The sequence below is a fragment of the Natrix helvetica genome (assembly GCF_964273705.1).
Source record: "Natrix helvetica genome assembly, chromosome: Z".
Lineage (NCBI taxonomy): Eukaryota > Metazoa > Chordata > Lepidosauria > Squamata > Natricidae > Natrix > Natrix helvetica.
The window spans coordinates 56,003,249-56,027,401 of record NC_138554.1 but is presented as its reverse complement, the minus strand read 5'-3'; the positions used below and the strand labels follow the sequence as shown (position 1 = coordinate 56,027,401).

Here is a 24,153-nt window from a genome sequence, read left to right as displayed (position 1 = left end):
CCCATACGTAACCATCCTATTGATGTAGATGGGATAACTTTACCTGGAAATTCATATGCTGCCTGTCCTTTTGTTCATTATGCATTTGTAAATAAAGCCGTACTTTTTGTGCATGCCTTTTGCCCTGAAAAGGAAAAGTATCAATTTTATATCAAAGCAAGACTTCAAAAATATATAAAAACAATTGTGTAAAGATACACATCATCTAGGAGCAGAGTCTTTAAACTGACATTTCAGTACCCAGTGATTTACAGCTCGATTAGGTGACTGTCGGGTGCTGTAATGGAGTTTATTATTAGAAGCATAGCTATGGCAACATATTATACTAATACTAATACTAATAATAATAATAATTTATTAGATTTCTAGACCGCCCCCTCTCCCTGGAGGGACTCGGGGCGGTGTACAGGAATAAATTTAAAAACCATACAAACAATCGTATATATAGCTAAAAATCAAATTAAACAACCCCTGTACAAATTTATAAAAATTAAAAACAGACCCTAAAACCAATCTTAAAAATTTAGAAATAAAACTGAGGTGGGAAGGTGGAATTAGGCCAAGCCGGCTAGCTGGAACAGGTGGGTTTTAAGTTTCTGACGGAAGGAGCGGAGATCCGTAGCCATTCTAATGTCGGGGGGAAGGTCATTCCAGAGGGTCGGGCACAGCCTAGTGGACGGCACCCGGAGGAGTCCCTCTCTGTGTGAGCGAATCGGCCGAAGGGATATATGGGGCAGGATACGATCCCGCAAATAACTAGGTCCTGTGCCATGGAGCGCCTTAAAGATGATGGTCAACACCTTGAAACGCACCCGAAAAGCCACAGGCAGCCAGTGTAGCCCGCACAGGAGAGGTGTTATGTGGGAGTAGCTAAAGACTTCCGAGACTGCCCGCGCGGCCGCATTCTGAACCAGCTGCAGCCTTCGGGTGCATCTCAAGGGGAGCCCCATGTAGAGAGCATTGCAGCAGTCTAGCCGGGACGTCACAAGCGCATGAGTGACTGTGCGAAGGGCGCTCCGGTCCAATAGGGGACACAATTGGCGCACCAGGCAGACCTGGTGGAACGCCCCCCTGGCCACGGCTGTCACATGGTCATCCATGGACAGCCGGGTATCCAGAAGGACGCCCAAATTGCGTACCCGATCCACGGTGGCCAGACGTTCGCCCCCAATGGCCAGTGATGGAGTAAACTGGTTGAACCGGGGCGCCGGTAGCCACAGCCACTCAGTCTTGGACGGGTTGAGCTTGAGTCTGTTACTTCCCATCCAGATCCGTACGGCTTCCAGACACCGGGACATCACTTCGATAGCATCGTTGGGGTGGTTTGGGGTAGAGATGTACAGCTGGGTGTCATCCGCGTACAGATGGTAATCTACCCCAAACCCATGAATGATCTCAGCCAGCGGCTTCATATATGCATTGAACAGGAGAGGTGAGAGGACCGACCCTTGTGGCACCCCGCAAGAGAGCGGCCTCGAGGTCGACTTCTGCTCCCCTGCCAATACAAATTGCACTCGGCCAGAGAGGTAGGAGGAGAACCACCGCAAGATGGTGCCCCTCACCCCCAACCCCTCCAGTTGATGCAATAGGATACCATGGTCGATGGTATCGAAAGCCGCCGAGAGGTCTAATAGGACCAGGATGGAGGAGCAATCCCCATCTCTGGCCCTCCAGAGATCATCCACCAACGCGACCAGTGCCGTCTCCGTGCTGTGGCCGGGCCGGAAACCGGACTGGCGCGGGTCCAGATAATGTTTCCTCCAAGTGGCGCGGAAACTGTTGTGCCACCACACTCTCTACAACCTTCGCCAGAAAGCAAAGGTTGGAGACGGGACGGTAGTTGGCTAACAAAGCTGGATCCAGGGAAGGCTTCTTGAGGAGGGGCCTCACCACCGCCTCTTTCAGGGCGGCCGGCAGGAACCCCTCACTCAAGGAAGTGTTGACTAACTCCTGGAGCCAGCCTCGTGTGACCTCCCAGGATGCCAGTACAAGCCAGGAGGGACACGGGTCCAATAAACATGTGGTGGCTCGCAGTCGCCTATGCAACCTGTCCATATCTTCGGAAGTAACAGAGTCAAACTCCTCCCAGAATGGAACCAGTTTCTAATTGCAAAATTATTTGTCAATTCATAATGGAGAGTTCTGCAGTTTGCCATCTGAAATGCTAAGTTAAGGATTATTTTATGCTTAGCACTTGTATTGGGATTGATCAGTGCCACCTGTTTGTCTTCCTGTTCTAAGGGGCTGGCAGAAAGAAGAGGGGGTCAACCTATTCTCCAAAGCACCTGAGGGCAGGACAAGAAGCAATGGATGGAAACTAAACAAGGAGAGAAGCAAACTAGAACTAAGGAGAAATTTCTTGACAGTGAGAACAATGAATCAGTGGAATGACTTGCCTCCAGAAGTTGTGAATACTCCAACACTGGAAGTTTTTAAGAAGAGATTGGAAAGCAATTTACCTGAAATGGTATAGGGTTTTCTTGAGAAGAAAACTCTGCTTGAGAAGAGGTTTGAACTAGAAGAACTCCAACATCCCTTCTAACTCTGTTATTCTGTTATATTATTAATTTTTGCTGCTTTTAAACTGTATAAACCAACCTCAGTACTGTGAGTATAGCAAAAGAGAGAAATATTAATTTTGAATTTTAAAAATAAGCAGATTTGCTTACTGCTACAGATTTTCAGACAACACTTAGGGTTCAACTGGTAAACTTTAGAGAAAGAGATAATGTTTCAGAGGCAGCTTACATATAATATCTAATAACTGGTTTGAATTTCATGGCTTTATTCTGGTAAGATTACTGGACAAAGTAAGGGAATAAACACAGGTAGTCCTCAACTTGCAACACTTCATTTAGTGACTGTTCAAAGTTACAACAGCGCTGAAAGAAGGAACTTATTACTGTTTTTTATATTTACTTATATTCCCATAGTCACGTGATCAAAATTCAGATACTTAGTTGCTAAGTTGCAACTGACTCATATTTTTGACTGTTGCAGTGTTCTGGAGTCATGTGACCACTTTGCAACTTTCTGACAAGCAAAGTCAATGGGGAAGCCAGATTCACTTAACAACCGTGTCACTAACTTAACAACTGCACTGATTCGCTTAACGACTATTGTAAGAAAAGTTGCAAAATAGGGTAAAATTCGTTTCACAAATGTCTCATTTAGCAACAGAAATTTTGGACTCAGTTGTGGTTGTAAGTTGAGCACTACCTGTATTAGGTAAGTTAAAAAAATTTTTGTTCATGTAAGGCACTAAAAAACATTCTAGATTAGAAGGCTTCTAAATCAAAGAACAGTTTGATGAGATCTGTTGGGTAATAGAATGACTGCCAGGAGCTTTTTGTTTAATAGGTATCAAATTTCTTCAATGAATACAGTTAGGCTTTTTTTTTTTTAAAGAAACCTGATTGGTTGAAACAAGTATCTTAGTCAGTAAAAGGAGAATCCTCCATATTTGGGAAACCATGGGGGTCACGAAATCTCATTGATATGTTCTGTATTAAAGCTTACCTCATAATGTGCTACTCGTTGTGATTCAAACTGCAGTATAGCCCCACAAACTTTGCAGTAAGTGTCTGTGCAAAGTTCTTTTCTTGTCGCCTCATCAAAAACATCTAAAATGAATGGTTATGGATATAATTGGTAACTAGAACAATGTGTCTTATTTCATTAGAAAACTTAAATACAGGATGGTGCAATTTGTCCCCAAGAGTCAATAGGGGTAACCTCTATATGCTTTCTGTTGAATGCTTATATTGCTGATGTTTATCCACATTCTTTAAAACAAACCAAGTAAGTGTTGGTGTCCTGGATGTGTTCTTTTTAGGAGGAGAAAAGAATTGACTAATGACAGCTGTGTTGTTCTTTTTTCTGAGGTGACAGTATGGGACTAAGGAGAAGCATGTGTAGAAGGCAGCCTGCATCTTTTGCTCTTCTTCTACTGCAATATAAAACATCTCAAACCTTATATAATAGTAATAACAAGCACAAATATTTCTCTCTGAAGGAGAAATAAAACAACGAACAAAGTGAACTTCTCAGCTTAGTTTGCCTGTAAAAAAACATCCATCAAGCTCAATTTCATGCTGCCTAAAGAAACTGAAAAAAGCAAGGCAGAATTAAGGAAGCCAATACTTCTGAAAAAATAATAATAGTGAAAACAACATTGCACTATTTTGCTGCAAGCTCTGCCCTTCTATATTGGCGTGTATCACAGTGCATGAACAAAAGTAATGGGGCTTGCAGTGCAATGGCATAACATTGCTTTTGTTATTTAACTTCTCTTGATTGTCAGCCCTCCCCCCTCCCCTTAATTATTTCCGAAGTGATTTATACATTGCCCTTCAATCATCCGTTAATGATGTCAAAATCATTGTGCACTGGTGGCAAATTCCATCAGCTTTGGAATTTGAAGTGGCATATAGTCCATATTAAAGCAGTTCACTTAACCAAACTTCAAAAAGAGAAAAAAAGGAGGGAGCCGTGATACAACTAGAAGCTAAGACATAGAACTATGATAAGGGATAATCATGTAGTGACCCAATTCCTAAAATGTTCACATGGTGAAGTTTCATGCTACTTGAGTCCCATGGCAAGAACTTGTTCTACAATTTATCATTGTTTTGGCCTCTCATCAATTACTTCTTAACATCTCTTTCTGATCATACTCCAGTTCCAGGGTTCAAACCGGAATCTGGGATTCTGCTTACTATATGCACTTAATTTGTGCCTGTAAAAAATAACCGTTCTGCCGCAAGCACCCTTTATTATTTTGGATAGGTCACTCCAGTTCTTTTTTAATTTCTTCCAAACTATGGCTAGCATCAATAGCTCTACATGTATGACGAACAATAGCGATCCCAGAACACTCTGCTGAGGCAAACTATCCTGGGTATCCCCTACTGGAAAGCAGGACTGCTGAATACTTACAGTCTGTTGGAGCAACTGAAAGCCACAGCCCTTTTTACCTTAAGATTTCTTAACATCTATCTTTCCTGTTTTCCCCAGTTGAAGAAGCTGCTTCATGTGTGCTCTCATATAGCGCAAAGAATCTTCTTCAGAATACTTGCACAAACCCCTCAAAGTACAAATATAGCAAATTCTAAGTAGAAAATTAAACTTCTGAATTTATAATATGCCAGTAAATGCAAGCTCTCACCTCCATAATAATTGTTTAAATAAATTAATAGTCCATTTTACAAAACTGTTGTTTTTAGAAGGCATAGGTATGGTGGGGGTGGATTAAATTCTTATTTCCTTTTCCCCTTCTTTAAATATCAAATTTTCTAAATGTGCAACAAAAAGGCCAGTTAGATGAAAATGTTTTCAAAGTATGGGACCTGTTTCATATTGACAAAACTCTTTCACAGAAAGACAAGCAATAGAACTTTAGTTATTACAACACAACTAAGGGCTTTTGTTATTATTCCTATTTTTTTAATGAGTTCAAGGGAGCTTGCATCATTTATTTTATCATCACACAGCCATGTGAGATAGGTTAAGACTATGCTATGATAGTGTGTAAAATAATGTGTGGGTTTAAGACCAAGAAGATCAGCATTCAGGTGTTCCATTAGCCTGAAGCTCAGCTGGTGTAGTGGAGCCAATTACCCCCTTTTAGGCTAACAGTTCAAAGTTCCTTGAGATTCTAGAGCAGGGGTGTCAAACTCACATTGCCACATCACGTGATGTATTGGGAATTTCCCGTCGCTAAATCAGAGGTGGGTGTGGCCAGCACATGATGCATCCAGCTCGCAGACCATAAGTTTGACACCCCTATTCTAGAGAATATGCAACATGTATATAGTATGTAATGAAATGTTATGTTTATTTTATATTCTACCCATGTAAAAAGCAATGGGAAATTGATATACAATAGAATACTCAATAGTAAACAAAGCCTTATATTTAAAACATCAAATCTCTAAGAAAACATTAAAACTGATTGCATATTGGGCATTAGTAAAAATTTAAAACATCTAGATATTTTGGGGTAAGGACATTGGGATTTTGGGAGTTGTGGTTATAACCATATGATTAACCTACCTCTTTTTAATATGCATTGACACCTGTTAAAGAAGGGCTAAAAAGAGATTTAAATAAAGTTTGGAGATATTTGTTAATCCACCAGAAACAATGGTTATGTTCTAATTGATAAAGTCTTAACACTAATAAATTTGTACTCAGAGACCATCATCTATGTTCCTATCATGTTTCCCTGAAAATAGGACAGGGTATTTAACCCCCAAAATAAGCGCTTCGCCTCATTTTTTGGGAGGTCTTATTATTTTTGAGGTGCAGGAGGTGGTGAGCGAGGTCACCTCATGGTTGCTGCTGTGTTGCAATATTTTCGGGGCGATCTTATTTTCAGGGGAAGGCTTATTTTAGCGCATGCGCTCAAAATCCCAATTGGGCTTATTATCCAGGGAGGTCTGATTTTTGGGGAAAAAGGTAATAATATTATCTTAGTTGAAAGGCATCATAATATTTCAAACTTGGCATATCAATACTCCCACATCCCTTATGCATTTAAATTCTACACAGCTTATCTAATTTTTTTGTATCAAAATAATGAAGAGATAGAAACTATTATCTTCTGCCCCAGAAAGATTTGTTCCTAGGACTTCCTCCTGATATACAGGAGATGCTGGAACTGTTTTGTAATGACTTTTCTTTTCTAGAATGAAATTTCTGTTCAGACATTTTTATATTCTTGTGTGCCTGTTTAATTAGTTTCAGTTTAGCCTGCCACATAAAGCCTGATAATATGTGCTACAGCAGTTGGTATCAAAAAATGATTCAGAATTTATGTTTGGGATCTTGTGTGAGCACTGCATCCCTCTGCTGTTCATTAAAATAGCATATAGTTTATTCATTTAAAATATTTACTCATCTTTTAGTTCATCTTAAACAAGAATCTTTGGTTGCCCAACAAGGAATGCATGAAAACATTTTAATAAAAAAAATCTAAATAAAAAACTATAAAATACAATTAAGAATACTCATAGCATCCAATGGGGTTGAAGCACCTCATATATTGGGCTTCAGTAATGTCCTGGCAATAATGGCTGAGAAAAATGCCAACAGGGGGAAGACCACCAGGCTCTCAGAAGAAATTCTGTTTCAATTTGAGGTTAACTTCTGAATATAGCATAAAATTTATTTAACTTTATGCTATCTATTTGAATATATATCTATGTTTATATGATTAATTAATGTTTATATGATTAATTACAGAAGCATATTTCCATGAAGTCATTATTTCATAGTGCAATATTCTGTGATCGCAGGATACTAACTCAGAGGCTTAGGATCCCTCTTTGGGTCTATCCAGAGAACTACATTGGAGGAAATCTAAGGTTCTATTGTTTGGCCCTTCCTTCCCAACTAGATTTTTTTTTTAGTGTAAGAAATATGTACAAGGAACATCTTGCAGATATTAAGTAGATCAATAGGGTATTAAAGTCTTGGATCACAGATAATTATGTCATGAATGTAAGCAATATTTAGAGAAGCTCACCAAGAAAAGATGGAGAAAAAATATTTCTTTGTCTCCAGTGAGGCTGAAAATCTTGTTTTTTCTCTCCAACATTGGCTTTTCCTGACATTCCTCCCTGACATTTACTTTTTTTGCTTAGGACTCCTAAGACTGCAAGCCCTGATATTGCTAACTGTATTTTAAATACTGAATGGACATAGCATAAATATGGCCAGACACAGATGTCATTATGTACAACATGCAGTGGATGCTTAATAAAATATTGGAAGAGTATTATAGCATAATTTTAATACCAATGGGTAAATACTGTTAGGGATTGCGTAAAGCAAGCAAAACTATATTTTCACATGTATTTCAAAATATCTACATCTTTGGACACCTTTTCCTAGACAATGCATAGGATTTCAATTGGGATTATCTAATGATAAATTTAAATATTCTGAGTATGTTTCCCATTGTTGTCAGACAAATTTGTGCAGTATTTAATAAGTATTGAAAAACTTTTCAACAAATTTGAAATCTTTGGCCAGCACATTTTCTAATTCATTGCTTTGGATCCTCAAATATTTGGAGGGGCAAAATATTTTAAATCACTTTAAACATCCACAGCCGTACTGGTGTTAAGTCAAGATACATATTTAAGGCATGTTAACATTATTTTCTACCTTTCTGTTTAAGCATATTCATTAAAAAAATTTTTTTTAAAAAATATTATTTTCATTTCAAGTAATACAAATAAATGAGAGCGGATGTTATATGGAATCCAATATTTTCATATAAAAATATATCTCAAAGTATATTTCAGGTAAGTGCTCTGATAATAATGTATGTTATTATGTAAATATTTTGCTGATTTATCCAATGTGAAGGATAATCTGTACACACAAACATAATGTACCAAGTGCTTAAAACATGTTAACATTCACTAGAGGGAGAAAAATTCAAGGAATTGCGTTGATACTGATAACAAGTGTAAGGGACAGAAAGAGATTGACATGTCTTTAGTAAGACAATATATTCTATATTCTGCTATAATGGGACAATGAAATCTTAAATATGGTCAGTATGATTTGAAACCAGAAGTCATTAAATTGTGTTACTTCACTAGCATTTACTAAGTTGCAGTGCATAATAAAAAACAACAGGTGGAGGCCCTTAGTGAACCAGCAGTCATTCAACAACCATTCAAATTTACAACATTGAACAAGTGGTACTTAAGACCAATCCTTGCAATTGAAATGTTAACAGCATCTCTGTGGTCATTTGTAACCTTCTTTGCTGGCTTTCTACAAGTAAAGTCAATGGGGAAACTGGCCATCCTCACTTTTAATAGTGGCATGGGATTCACTTAGGGATAGTCAAGTGATGTTGCACTTCATGACCGCATCACTTAGTAACAGAGATTCCAGTCCTAATTATCACTGATAAGGGAGAATTATCTGTATGATGGTCATGACTGGACATGACTTATTAATTCATTTTTTTAGTAGGAAAATTAGTGATACATCATACATGTGTTTTATGTACATTGCTCCTTGTATTTTGGGGGGCACATTTGTTTACCTCATATAACTTTTTTTTCAAATACATCAACATGCTGTAGAAGATGTTACATTTTGCAAAATCAATTTAAAAGATAGCATGCCATGATTGCCACCAAATGCATTACAATATGCTACACACAGGTCAATGGTCACATACAACAATATATGTTGTATGTATGTATGTCTATGCCAGTGATGGCAAACCTTTTTTCATCTTGGGTGCCAAAAGCACCCCCATAACCTAATGCCCCCCCCATGCTGTGCCCTCTGCGCATGCATGCACTGCCCCCGCTGCCCTGCGCATGCATGCACAGCTTTCTTGGAGCCTGGGAAGGGCGAAAACTGCCTCCCCCCCCGGAGATTGGAAACGGCTCATTTTCCGACTTCCGGTTTGTGTATTGGGACGTTTTTTGCTCTCCGGAAGCTTTAGGGAAGGCTCCTGAAGCCCCCAGAGGGCAAAAAACGACCCAATGCACAAAGCAGAAGTTCGGAAATGGACTTCCGGGTTGCGCATAGGGCTCTTTTTCTCCCTCCGGAGGCTTCAGGGAAGCCTCCTGAAGCCTCTGGTGGGAGAAAAAGAGGCCTACGGGCAACCCAGTAGTCCGTTCCTGAACTTCCAGTTTGTGCGTTGGGACGTTTTTCGCCTTCTGGAGGCTTCAGGGAAGCCTCCAGAGGGCGAAAAATGGCCAAAAATAAAGGCTGAAATCAGCTGGCCAGCAGGCACATGTGCGCTGGAACTGACAGGGCAGCGCCTTATGTGCCCTAAGAAATGGCTTTGCATGCCACCTGTGGCACATGTGCCATAGGTTCACCATCACAGGTCTATGCATTTGTTTTATATGTTAAAAAGATTATGAAGAAACGTCTCATACTTCAAGTTATTTAATTGATAAAATTATAGTTTGTTTGAATGACTGATTATACGTGAGCTGCACATAAAAAAATCAAGAAAAAATTGGAATAAATTTTAGCAGTAAATCCCAATTTGGATTACATTTATGGACCAAGTCACAGTGTGTTTATCTGTATAGCAGAGTGGGTTCATAAAATGCTATTGGTTTCCTGTTCTACAAAAACAGAATTGTTTTGTTCTGTTGTATCCCATATTAGCATTTATGAGACACTGCTGGAGGATTCTTTATACTGCATACCAATATGTAGGTAGCACATAGTTCTACTTCTGTTTTTCATATATTAATCCCATAAACATTCCAGAACTTGTGAATATCTGGAGCAAAATTAATATAGCCAAGGCTGAAGACTGAATTTAGATAAGACAAGCCAAACATTAAGCATGGAGAAATCTATTGATACAGACAGAATGATTAAAATATTGTTGGATAACACTGAAAAATCTTCTGAACTTTGTAACAAGGTAACTTCTGGAATAATTTTGTGAAAATATAGGTAGTGGCCATCAGCAAAGACACTTCACCAATTTTGTGCAGTACTTAAATTGTTATCCTTGAAAAGTAGCAAATAAATCATTTTTTAACTAGCAAAGTTTATTAACTTTTGCTTAAAGTGTACATTTAAATACATCTTTTTTTCTTGGTTATTCAATCATGCACAGAGCAATCCTAGGATGTAGTTGATAAGTTTAGAACTCCGGGCCCATTCTGGCAGGATAAAAGTCTTCTCCCTCAATCTGGTGAACTATTCCCCTCCAAGGTTGCAATGATTTCCCTAATCTACTCATGCTCTAGTTCTTCCCATTGTGCTTTTTTTCTCCTCAATCTGATATCAGAGTGGAATATGAAAAAATCTGAAGAGCTGGAGAGAGAAATTTGATTCAGATTTCAATCCACAAGGTTGAGTTGATACTTTTATCTCAGAGGTAAAAATGTGATACCTCCAATGGATTCTGGAAAATCACTGTAGATATTCTAGGATTGTAGCCTTAATCTTCTTGATTTAAATCTACCCCCACAAGTCTCATAAATTATAGCTTCCAAGAAATGATGCTCCAAGCTCGTTTTCTTCCCTTTCCTATTTAACTTCTACATAAGATCACTTGGTGGGGTGATGTATCACCAACAGGTTAATCATATCCAGTTTTATCTCCTTTGATTCCACTCAAACAAGACTGAGTGGTCTTCAACATTTGGATCTCCTGGTTACAAGATTGCTCCACCTCTGGTTCTGGATAGGGTGCTACTGTCCCAGATGGACTTCATGTGTCTTTTGAGGGACCTCCTGATTAGGAGGGCTTCTGCACATCTGTGGGTCATAAGCCAATCATGCTTATTCCTGGACTGGGAGGCTTTGTTTATAGTCACTCATGTCCTTTGGACCTATTACTCAGGATTACTGCAATATGCTGTACATGGGGCTACCCTTGAAAATTGTTCAGAAACTTTATTTGAAGTAAAATGCCACTGCACGGATAGTAAGTAGTGTCAGATATTTGACATATGAAATACCACCATTTGATTGCCAATATGTGTAATTCAAGGTGGTGGTTGTCACCTTTAAAGCCCTTCATGGCTTTGGACCAAGTTAATTGAAGAACCATTTTGTCTCAGCTGTTTCTACCAGTTCAATTCAGTACAGCAGACAGGACATTCTACGGCTTCTGATAACCAACGAATATCAACTGGTGGGGACCACAAGACATACGTTCTCAGCTGTAGTTTCTACTCTCTGAAACATTCTCCTTTCAGAGATTGGAACAACTTTGATCCTGTTAGTCTTTTATAAGGCTGTGAAAATATAGTTATTAGCCCAGGCCTGGGGCCCTAAGTGCATTAAGGCCCCAGTTACTTGGCTATTTTAACATGCAGGGTAATAGTTTATCCAACATCTATCTATCTATCTATCTATCTATCTATCTATCTATCTATCTATCTATCTATCTATCTATCTATCTATCTATCTATCTATCTATCATCTATCTATCTATCTATCTATCTATCATCTATCTATCTATCTATCATCATCTATCTATCTATCTATCTATCTATCATCTATCTATCTATCTATCTATCTATCATCATCATCTCTCTCTCTCTCTCTCTCTCTCAGATGGCATTCAGCAGGTTTTGACTAGTTCTGCAGAACTGGTAATGGAAAATTTGAGTAGTTTGGAGAACTGGTAAATATCACCTCTGACTGGCACCGCCCCCATCTATTCTCTGCCTCCCGAGTCCCAGCTGATTGGGAGGAAATGACCATTGGCTTACCTGAAGGGTCCTTTTCTGTACACCGCGGGAGAGTCCAAGCAATGGGTTAATTCAGTCTGCTTGCCCTTAGGACTGAGGAACTATTTTTCCTTAAGCCACACCTCCTCCTGGTGTGCTCAATCCCCCAGAATTCTTTGAAGGAGTCAGTTCGTGCGGACGGAGCGAAGCGTCCAAGATGATGTACTGTTGACACGAGGAACCCGAATCCCGGCCTTGAGAGCCAGGGTGGGTTGGACTCTCCCGCGGTGTACAGAAAAGGACCCTTCAGGTAAGCCAATGGTCATTTTCCTGTACACCGCTTGGAGAGTCCAAGCAATGGGACATACCAAAGTTATTGTCCATCTGGGTGGGCAGAAGAAGGCTCCCGGGATTCGGTCTCTGACACAACCGCCTGGAGCACACGCCTGCCGAAAGACGCCTCAGCCGAGGCGAAAATGTCCAGTTTATAGTGTCGCACAAATGGAGAAGGAGAGGACCACGTAGCGGCCCTGCAGATGTCCAGGATCGAGGCCTGGGTGGCCCAGGCCGCTGAAGTAGCAGCACTTCGTGTGGAGTGTGCAGTGATGCCGCGCGGAACGGCTTTGGATTGACTTTCATAGGCAGTCGCAATGCAAGCGCGAAGCCACCTGCCAATTGTGGAGGAAGTGACCTTCTTCCCTAGGGAACCGGGCTGGAAGGAGAGGAAAAGAGCCTCTGATTTCCTGAATTCCGCAGTACGAGCGATGTAGACCTTCAGGGCCCTCCTGACATCAAGATTGTGCCAGGATCGCTCTCTGGGATGCGACGGATGAGGACAAAAATTTGGCAACACAATGTCTTGCGCTCTATGGAACCATGAGTTTACTTTGGGGGTAAAGGTCGGGTCCAGCCTCAAAATGACCCTGTCAGGGTGGATGACGCACAGATCCTGGCGAACAGAGAGAGCCGCCAGCTCCGAAATCCGGCGAGCTGACGTGATGGCAATCAAGAAGGCCGTCTTCAGCGTCAGGAATCGAAGAGAAGTAGTGCGTAAAGGCTCGAATGGAGGGCCAGAGAGGGCCCGCAGGACCACGGACAGCTGCCAAGTAGGATAGCGATGAACGGTGGGAGGGCGAAGGTTAGAAGCGCCCTTGAGGAAAAGACGCACCTTCGGGATTTTGCTGAGAGGCAAAGGGTGGTCGCCCGACCAGACAGTAGACAAAGCCGCCACTTGGCGTCGAAGGGTGTTCGGGGCCAGGCCCTTGTTGAGTCCCGCTTGAAGGAAGTCAAGCACTCTGGGAACAGGCGCGGTCGTCGGCTCGATGAGCAGCTCCTCACACCACTTGGCGAAGGCGGCCCAGGACGCATCATAAATCCTAGTGGTTGAAGGGCGTCTAGCCGCCTGAATGGTGTTCACTACCTCCTCCGACAGGCCTTGGTCTTTTAGTTGGTCCCCCTCAAGTGCCAGACGGCCAACTGGAGCCACTGGGGCTCTGGGTGAATCACGGCCCCCTGGCTGAGGGAGATCTGGTCCGGAGGAATGCGCCACGGAGGAGACACCGACAGGTGGACAAGGTCGGCAACCACGACCTGCGGGGCCAATGCGGGGCCACGAGAAGGACCTCTGCTCCCTCTGCGATGACTTTGGAGATGAATTGAGGAAGGAGAGGCAGGGGAGGGAAGGCATACAGTAGCTCGCGGGGCCACTTGCAACGCAGTGCGTCTGTCCCCTCCGCCCCCGGGGTGAAGAACCGGGAGTAGAAGCGGTCGAGCTGCTTGTTGTCCCTTGACGCAAACAGGTCTACGGCCGGAGTCCCGAATCTGTCGGACATCTGGTGGAACAGGCGAGGGTCCAGTTTCCACTCCGCAGGATCTATGGTCGTCCTGCTCAGCCAGTCGGCCTGTGTGTTGTCCACTCCGGAGATATGGTCGGAGCGAAGGGATTCCAGATGGCGCTCCGCCCAGCGTCCCAGGGACTCCGCCTCTCTCATCAGTGCTCTGGATCTGGTGCCGCCCTGACGGTTGATGTGGGCCTTGGTGGCCACATTGTCCGTCATCAGAAGCACATGTTGACGATGGATGGGCCGGCTGAAATGTCGCAGGGCCAGGCGAGCAGCTCTCAGTTCCAGCAGGTTGATGCTGTAGCTGGATTCCACTTGGGACCACTTGCCTTGAACAACCAGGGACCCCATGTGGGCTCCCCAGCCGGAGAGGCTGGCGTCTGTGGTGATGATCAACCTCTCGGGTTCCTTGAATAGGTGGCCCTTGAGGATGGCCGGAGACACCCACCAGCGGAGAGACCTCTTCACGTCCGGGGGAACTCGAATCGGCCTGGTAGAGTTGCTCCTGGATGCCCTCTGGTGCGGCAGCAGCAGCCACTGAAGAGACCTGGAATGCAGGCGGGCCCACGGCACGATGGAAATGCAGGAGATCATTTTTCCCAGCAGCTGCGACAGAAGGACCACTGGAGCCAGCCTCAAGCTCAACACCTTGTGGGTCATGGACCTTAGACCGGTCAACCTGTCTCGGGAAAGGAAAACCCTGCACAAGTTGGTATCTATCACCGCCCCCAGGTGTACAAGTCTGTTGGTTGGAGTGAGATGGCTCTTCTCTATGTTTAGAGTGAAGCCGTGATTTCTGAGGGATCTCATAGTGGTTTGGAGATCCCGAAGGGCCTGCTGCCTGGACGACGACTGGATCAGGATGTCGTCCAGGTAGCACTGGAGCCTTATGGGCCTGCGTCTTAGCTGAGCCGCCACTACCGCCAGCACTTTGGTAAACGTCCGAGGAGCGGACGAGAGGCCGAATGGAAGAGCTTTGTACTGGAAGTGGCGACCCGCATAATAGAAGCGCAGGAACTTCCTGTGCTGAGGACGGATGGGGATGTGGAGGTATGCCTCTTTGAGATCTATAGATGTGAGAAGATCTCCCTGTCGAATCCCCGCCAGAATGGACTGCAGAGACTGCATCTTGAACCTCCGGTAGGCGATATGCCTGTTGAGGTTCTTGAGGTCCAAGATGGCTCTCCACCCCCCCGAGTTCTTTGGTACCAGGAAGAGGATGGAGTAAAACCCCTTCCCCTCTTCGCCTTGGGGAACTGGTTCCACGGCCCTGATGTCCAGGAGATGACGGACTTCCTGGTCCATACGCTGCCTCTTTTGGGGGCAGGACGGGACAGGGCACCGGATGAAGGTCCGAGGGGGAAGGGACAGGAATTCCAGGGAGAGGCCTTCCCTGACTGTCTGCAGAACCCAAGCATCCTCGGTGTTCTGGGCCCAATGGGAGGCGAACAGCTGGAGGCGACCCCCGATGGGCGCCAAGCCCTGGCAGTCACTTTGACTTACGGAACGGCCTGTTGGAGGCCCCACCGCGGTTATACTTGCGGAAGCCGAACTGCTGCCTGCCTCTGTCCCGAAAAGGCGCTCTGTCTTGGGACCTGTCGCCCTGCTGGCCGAAGGACCTATTAGAGGGAGAGAAGGAAGAGGCAGAGGTGGAAGGCTCGGAGGCACGAAAGGACTGCCTCCTAGAGTAGGGAGCGGCCTTACGTTCCTGCTTTTTATTTAGAGAAGGTAGGATCTTCCTCTTGTCCTTGGACTCAATGAGGAGAGGATCCAGGGACTCGCCAAACAATTTGGACCCCTTAAAGGGGGCGGAAGCCAGTTTCCATTTGTTTTTCTGGTCCGCTTGCCAATGTCGGAGCCAGATCAGTCGACGGGAAGTTATGTTAGAACCGAGGGCCCTGGAGGCAAATTTGGTGGCATTGAGGGACGCGTCAGCGGCATACTGGGAGGCCGCGATTATTTTTGACACGTCCTGGTGGAGACGGATGTCTCCCGCCGGGAGCTTGTTTAGGAGCTCGCGCAGCCAGATCACAGAAGCCCTATTAAAAAAGGAAGCGGAAGAAGAGGCCCTGATGGCCCAGGCAGCCGCCAGATGGGTCTTGTGGCATGCCTTTTCCGCCTTCTTGTCCTCCGCCTTAAGGCCTTCCAGGAGGTCGGCCGGTAGCGAGGAGTTGGAAGTGAGCGCAGCGATGGGCGGGTCGACAGTGGGAAGGGCCAGAAGGTCCTCCAACACTGGCTCCATAGTATAAAGCTTCCTATCTACCCCACTGGGAGAGGATTGCGTGGCTGGCTGAGCCCACTGGCGCTGGATTAAGTCGAGGAACAGCCCCGGGACCGGAACCAGCTCTTGCTGGGGCGCTGGCACATCAAACATGACCGCATTGGGATTAGCCGGAGGGGCATCCTCCGCCGGCGCGGTCGGCTTGGGCTTGATCCCCACCCTGGTGGCAGCCTTGACCTTGTGAAGGACCGATTTAAAAAGGCTGGGCTTGAAGAGACCCGCAAAGGCGGGCGCTTCGGGGGGAAGGTCCTCGTCGTCCGAGAGGCCTAGCACCTCCGGGTCAGGGTCCTCAATGGCAGAGGCCTCGCTGACCACCGAGGATTCCAGGGAAGGATGGCGAGCACGCTTGCTTGGGGGCGGAGCTGCCTGATCGGGCTTGGGACCCCTAGGGGCCGCTGCGGTAGGGCTTTTAAATTTCATGGCCTCCGTGATGCCCTTGGCAATGGCGCGGGCCATTAGCTCCTGCATGCGGGGCGATAACTCCTCAGAGTCAGAATCGGGATCCAAGCCCTCTTCTAGGGGGGGTGAAGCCTCACCCTGCATATCGTCTATGCTAGCATCCCCAGGGGGAGGAACCTGTTCACAGGCCCAAGAAGGGACCGGGGAAGCCGGCTCTGCAAATGACCTATTAGGGGATAGGTCCTGGGATTCCACCTCCTCGGCGAGGACCGACTGGAGATCTTCCCGGGAGGGAGGGGCTCCTGAAAGGGACTGCACCCTGTCTGCCTGGCGTCTGGCCTTCTCGAATTGCTTGTCAAGGGCCCGCTGGCGCCTTTCAGCATCCTTGGCCTCAGCTACCGAAGGGGTTCTGGAACGCTGTTTCCCAGAGCTACCCCCACCACTCTTGCCCGCACCCCCACTCCCCGAAGAGGAGGAACCCTTGCTAGGGGCCTGCGAGAGGCTCGGCCTAGCGTCTTGGGAATCGGGAGGACTGGGCAGGTCCATAGTCAATGACCACACAAGATGGAGCAAGGCTATGATAAGGCAGAAGGATAGATATAGACTGGGTGCTGTAATGGGAAACAAAACGAAATGATCGTTAAAATTGCCATATATACAATTAATCGAATCAATACTATGAAATCATCCCATGTTTCACACCAGTCGGAGGCCCAGGGGTAGGATTGGGGCCTGCACCGAGGTGCAAGGCTCCGCAGGAGAAGCAGGGAGGAGAATGACTATATAAAAAATCTTCAGGCCTGCGCTTACTTAGGCCTCCTCCCTGAGCCGGTATGATGACCGTTGGAATGGCACAGGAACCAGCGCCGCTCGCAAAAATAGACAAATGGCGAAGGTGGCGATCCTAGCCCGAGAAACCCTTGCTAGGCCCTGCCACCTCCAGCGGCCTCCTGACAACGAGGCTGATGCAAAATGGCGGCCATGGCTGGGCGCGCTATTTTCGCGCCTAAAAATGGCCGCCGCAACAGCGTGGGGCTAAGGGAGAGCGAGGGGCGAACGCGCCTCGCAATGGCGACGATCGCCCACTCCTCCCTGCGGCAGAGGTCCTCTAGCAGGCCGGGGAGCGAAAAAACTTCGACGAAAATAACAAACGAGGGGCCTGGGGACTTAGGAACCTCGCCGCTGCAGCCGCGCCGTTTTAAACGACAAGCGGCAGGCCTCCGAAGCCGTCCCAAGAGGATCGGCTGAGGGGCACCCCCCACCACCTTGTAGCTTACCTCCTGGCCTTCAAGTGCAGATTCTATTGAAGAAAGTCGCAGAATTGAAGAGAGAAACGTCTCACGAGGTTGGGGAATATTAGAGAAAAAACTTTAAACGCAATTAGAGAGTCCAAGCCAAAAAAAAAAGATCAATTTAGCTCAGAGCTCTAACTAAATACGTCCAAACGGGCTGACTGAGGAAGAATTCTGGGGGATTGAGCACACCAGGAGGAGGTGTGGCTTAAGGAAAAATAGTTCCTCAGTCCTAAGGGCAAGCAGACTGAATTAACCCATTGCTTGGACTCTCCAAGCGGTGTACAGGAAAATGGGGATTTTGCAGTAACCTTCCCCTGGAGTGGGGAGGGTATGGAGATTTTTACAGTATCCTTCCACTGCCACGCCCACCAAGCCAAGCCACACCCATGAAGCCATGCCCACAAAACTGGTAGTAAAATTTTTGAATCTCACCAATATATGTATATGTGTGTGTGTGTATGTATGTATATGTGTGTGTGTGTGTGTGTGTGCTGTATTTGTGCAGATCTATTTCAAGATATTTAGCTCTCATCAGCTAGCCATACCCTTACTGGGATTTGAACCTGGGCTGTGTTACATATTAGGCAGATTTGTTAGCCACTAAGCCACAGAATCTCCTCCTTATCAGCTGAGCCAGGGAAATAGGTATGTTTACTTAGTGGCTAACAAATCTGCCTAATATGTAACACAGCCCAGGTTCAAATCCCAGTAAGGGTATGGCTAGCTGATGAGAGCTAAATAGCTTGAAATAGATCTATACTAGTCTCCCTTTATTTATTTATCAGCACAAATACAACACAAATATAAAAAGGCAACATTAAAAATAAAAATATGGTTTTCTGCCTGGATGGTCCTCTGTAATCAGCCGAAGGACAGAAAGGGGGATTAGTGAGCTCCCTTCCATATTTGGGCATACCAGGGGTTGTAACACAAATACATACCTATTTCCCTGGCTCAGCTGATAAGGAGGAGAGCCTGTGGCTTAGTGGCTAATACAACTGCCTAATATATAATACAGCCCTGGTTCAAATCCCATATATATATATGTGTATGTGTGTGTGTGTGTGTGTGTGTGTGTGTTTGTGTTACAACCCCTGGTATGCCCAAATATGGGAGGGAGCTCACTCCTCACCCATATTTTTATTTTTAATGTTGCCTTTTTTATATTTGTGTTGTATTTGTGCTGATAAATAAATAAAGGGAGACTAGTATGGATCCATTTCAAGCTGTTTAGCTCTCATCAGCTAGCCATACCCTCCCAGGTTCAAATCCCAGTAAGGGTATGGCTAGCTGATGAGAGCTAAACAGCTTGAAATGGATCCATACTAGTCTCCCTTTATTTATTTATCAGTACAAATACAACACACACACATATACATACATACATACATACATACATACATACATACATACATACATACAAAATATAAAATACAAATATAAAAAGGCAACATTAAAAATAAAAATATGGTTTTCTGCCTGGATGGTCTTCTGTAATGAGCTGAAGGACAGAAAGGGGGAGTAGTGAGCTCCCTCCCATATTTGGGCATACCAGGGGTTGTAACACAAATACATACCTATTTCCCTGGCTCAGCTGATGAGGAGAGTCTGTGGCTTAGTGACTAATACAACTGCCTAATATGTAATACAGCCCTGGTTCGAATCCCAGTAAGGGTATGGCTAACTGATGAGAGCTAAATAGCTTGAAATAGATCTATACTAGTCTCCCTTTATTTATTTATGAACACAAATATAAAAAGGCAACATTAAAAATAAAAATATGGTTTTCTGCCTGGATGGTCTTCTGTAATGAGCTGAAGGACAGAAAGGGGAGTAGTGAGCTCCCTTCCATATTTGGGCATACCAGGGTTTGTAACACAAATACATACCTATTTCCCTGGCTCAGCTGATAAGGAGGAGAGCCTGTGGCTTAGTGGCTAATACAACTGCCTAATATGTAATACAGCCCTGGTTCGAATCCCAGTAAGGGAATGGCTAGCTGATGAGAGCTAAATAGCTTGAAATAGATCTATACTAGTCTCCCTTTATTTATTTATCAGCACAAATACATATATGCATACATACATACAGTGTGTGTGTGTACACACACACATACATATACAAATATATATATATATACACACACGTAATCATATAGTTTTTAACTGTTTTATATATGATGTAAGCTATGCAATGATGAGATGATTGCAATCTGAATCTTTTTTTAAAAGCAAAACATTCTAGATGGGCATTATAGTTTCGGGTTTTCTATGACCAGCTTCCCATTATTATTATTTCAATTTTGATGCCATTCAATTCCAACAGATTTATCCAAATTGCAAAAATAATAGGATTAAAATAATATAACACAATGTCTTAATATTATGGTAAATAAAACTAGAAATGACACAGAGGCACTGATTCAATGTGTCTAGGCAAACCTATAAATTTAAAAATTTTCAGTATCCAGCACTTCTTCTAACAGGAGGGTTTTTTTTCACTGATCCAATATGACACTAACAAGTTCCTTTCTGAACTTTCTGTTGGAAAAAAATACTTTAAATTTTCATACCCCAAGTTTCTTCTAAAAAGCTCAAGGTAACATTTATGGAAAATACACCTTGCTTTTTTTCAGTTGAGGACCGTTGTTAAGTTAGGCTAGACTGAAAGAAAAGTGACTACTCCAATGCCACTCTAAACTTCATGAACAAGGTAGTATGAATGTGGTTCTCCTTGGACCTAGGCCAGCGATGGTGAACCTTTTTCGGCTCGCGTGCCACAAGTGGGGGGAGCGCAGGGGGGTCGTGTGTGGGCGTGCTGCACCCATAATGCAATGCGCCCCCCCAGTGTGCATGCACGCACAACGCGCAACACCCCCATTTTTACATGCTTTTTTCACCCTCCCCAGGCTCCAGAGGCTTTATAGGAGCCTGGGGAGGGTGAAAAGAGCCTCCCCCGCCCCCCCAGAGGCCCTCCGGAGGCTTCAGGGACCATCCGGAGGCTTCCCTGAAGCCTTCGGAATGCTTAAAATGACCCTCCGAACAAACCGGAAGTCACTTCCGGTTTGCTCGGAGGGTTGTTTTAAGCGTTCCGAAGCCTCCTGATGGTCCCTGGAGCCTCCGGAGGATCTCCGGGGGGGGGGGGGAAGGGAGGCTCTCTCCCCAGGCTCCTATAAAGCCTCTGAAAAAGGTGAACCCAGCTGACAAGGCAGCACCTCGCGTGCCCTGACAAATGGCTCCATGTGCCAGCTGTGGCACGTGTGCCATAGGTTCGCCATCACTGACCTAGGCTAAACTTTTAATGATAAGACTGTACTGACTTTACTATCAACCGATTCTACAGTTCAAAAAAATTAAATCAAATTCCTGGAGCTCAGATTGCTTCTTCGGTGATTAGTGGTACAAACAAGATGTTTCAAATCAACAACAATGTCTGCAGTTTATTTACTATGCTTTTTAGCTATAACAAACAGAGAGTTGAATTATATTTTTACCCCTTAAGTAGAACAAAACAATTGCTATGAAAATCACTGTTGGAATGTTTGGTAGGCTCACACATATATTACCACTGATTATATTCAATTCAGTCTCTCTTTTCTCTGTGATTCAGCTGTTATGGTGGAAATACCATGGTAGTAGTGCTTCTGGACTAAGTAATTGATTTATTAATTTATTTAGAAAACGTATTCTGCTTAAGTCTAAAACGATTCCTGGTGTACATAAGAATATTAATACGAACAATGCAATAAATTAAAATGATTAATAAGTTATCAACATAAATCCTTAATGTATTTTTCTCTAAAGACCTTACATCAGCTTCACTAAGCTATTCCAAAGGAAGCCCTCACAAGAAGGCTAATTTAATCTTCCATCCTTCCCTCCCATCACATCTTCATGAGATATTTTCTGTTATATTATTTATCTCTGGCATGGGTTGGAGAATGTCTATTGCATTGCTTTTGGTAGTTAAAAGCAGGCTATCAGCAATTGCACAGTGATTGCACATATTATAGAGATTTAACTGAAAATCTGTATTTTTGTTTTGTGATTCTATTTTTACGCTTATGTCCTGGCTATCCTTTTTGGACTAAGATGTCACTTTCAAACATTTGCTTAAAAGGAATATTTTAAGTACGGAAAATAGCAGGGAGCTGAGCAGGTGCCAAGGAAATCCTGGAACACAATGTTGGATATCCATATTCCTGCATTAGAATTTCTCTATATATTATTGGTGGCAATTTGTGTACCGTAAGTAGGTTCCAGGGTGATGCTTTAAGGCCAACAATAAAATGGGGATGGGATTTGATTTTATACATCTTTTTAAAAGATAAGCAATAAAAAGGAATGTCAAACTTCCAGGAAACTTGATTTCTATTAACTTTTCTAGCTCAACAGTTGCATATTTCTATCCTGCCTGCCTCAGAGATTGAAAATAATGAAAAAGGCACATGTGTACTTTAGTTGAAAAACACTGTCCACTTCAGACAATCATGCAACATATTTATAAGAAACATTAACTACATTAAACTGATGTGTAACTATAAGGGATTTTGTCCTGTTAAACCCCCCCCCCCCCAACTTACTTGTGCCTAGGTGGCAGACTTCATTAAAAATTGTTCACCTGAAGCCAGTTATCAAGCTAATGCCTTCTGTTTTATTTCTTTTTTGTAAGTACCATAGTCCATTGGCACCAGCTATGGATGGAACAGCTGCCAAATTGAAGCCTTTAACTTCTGGAAGACTTCAGGTAAGAACAACTATCTTCTTGAGACTATAGTGATCTAATTACAAATCAGACAACCCGTTAGATGTGCCAGTTGAACGACAGCTGTCTGGGAGATGATGGGAATTGCAGCAAACCAATGAAATTGGAGAACAGTAGCTCAGAGAAGGATGCTTTATGATATACAAAAACTATGACAAGCCATTCCAATTATATAGAAATGTCTAGAAACAGCATACAAACTAGTTGCATAGTTTACGTGACGTCAAGCAATTTCCCTTATTGTTAAGTGAAGAAAAACATTATACTATTTCTGGACTAGGATCATTTTTAGGACATATATAGTACAGAACAACTTCATATAGAAGAGTCTTAACTGGAGTTTGCATAGAAAATCAATTGGACTCTGAGATAAATGACTCCTTCAATTTTTTATCGTCTATGTTTCATTTCTGTTTCCACTGACTTTACAGCTATCTGCAAGACTAGGAACGTCTGTATAATTAATTATATCACATTTCCAATATTGCAGGGAAGATTATTGCACACTTCTTTAATTTGGATTCAATTACTCTGTTATAAAATTAACATTTAAAAACTGTACATGTATTTGCTTCTCTTTGTATGTGAACTTTGCAAATGATAATTACCCTCCCCACCATCAATCAGAATCTGCTCACTGACATTGTATTTTTGGAAGATTTACATATTTGCACAAGATACAGTAAACTTGTGCACGTTGTCAATATTTTTCTAACAATAGTCAGATGTAGAAAAGTTACTATTTCTGGACACAAAGCATTTAAGGAGTGTTATTATATGGGATGTACTTATATGCCCATGTTTTCTATGTGACACAAGCGAAAGGTGGGCTGCTGGGGTTTCGCAGGAGTTTAGGAGAACCTCTAGCTAAGATTCTGTGCAGTTTGGAGAATCCCCAAATCCCACTTGTCTGGCCCCACCTATCCCACCATGCCCCTCCCAGGAGTCTCCACACGGCCTGTTTTGGATGCAGGTTAAGTGCAGAGCATGCATGGTGGCTTGGGGAGGGCAAAAAACGGGCCAACTGGAAGTTCGGTAAGGCCAGAAACGGGTGCGTTTCCAGCCTCCAGGGAGCCTCTGGAGCCTGGGGAGGCCCTTTTCACCCTCACGGAGGCTTGAGGAAAGCCTCCGGAGCCTGGCAAGGACAAAAATGCCCTCGCTGCCATGGAGCAGGAGGCTGATTAGGCCACGCCCACCATGGTCATGCCCACCCAGCAGCTGGGCAGAGAACCCCTTGCTAAAAATTTTGAAGCCCACCCTTGGAAACAACTGTTTTTCACTGTCATATAGAAAATATATAAATTATATGTATATGAAGTATCTATCCTAAATTTTAGGATAGCTCTATGGAATATGATGCAGCATGTTCAAACTCACTAGGG

The 24,153-nt window shown here is 43.8% G+C and overlaps 1 protein-coding gene across 3 annotated transcripts in view; it reads right to left on the bottom strand.

The window, feature by feature from the left end:
• Positions 1-24,153, bottom strand: part of KRCC1 (lysine rich coiled-coil 1) — a 38,827-nt gene that overhangs the window by 7,915 nt on the left and 6,759 nt on the right. For all 3 annotated transcript variants that reach the window (XM_081931971.1, XM_081931972.1, XM_081931973.1), the window contains 2 exons: positions 3,520-3,623; positions 44-124 (listed from right to left, as the gene is read on the bottom strand). In XM_081931971.1, coding sequence (XP_081788097.1) covers positions 44-124; positions 3,520-3,623 — 185 coding nt within the window. The remainder of the gene's footprint in view (positions 1-43; positions 125-3,519; positions 3,624-24,153) is intronic.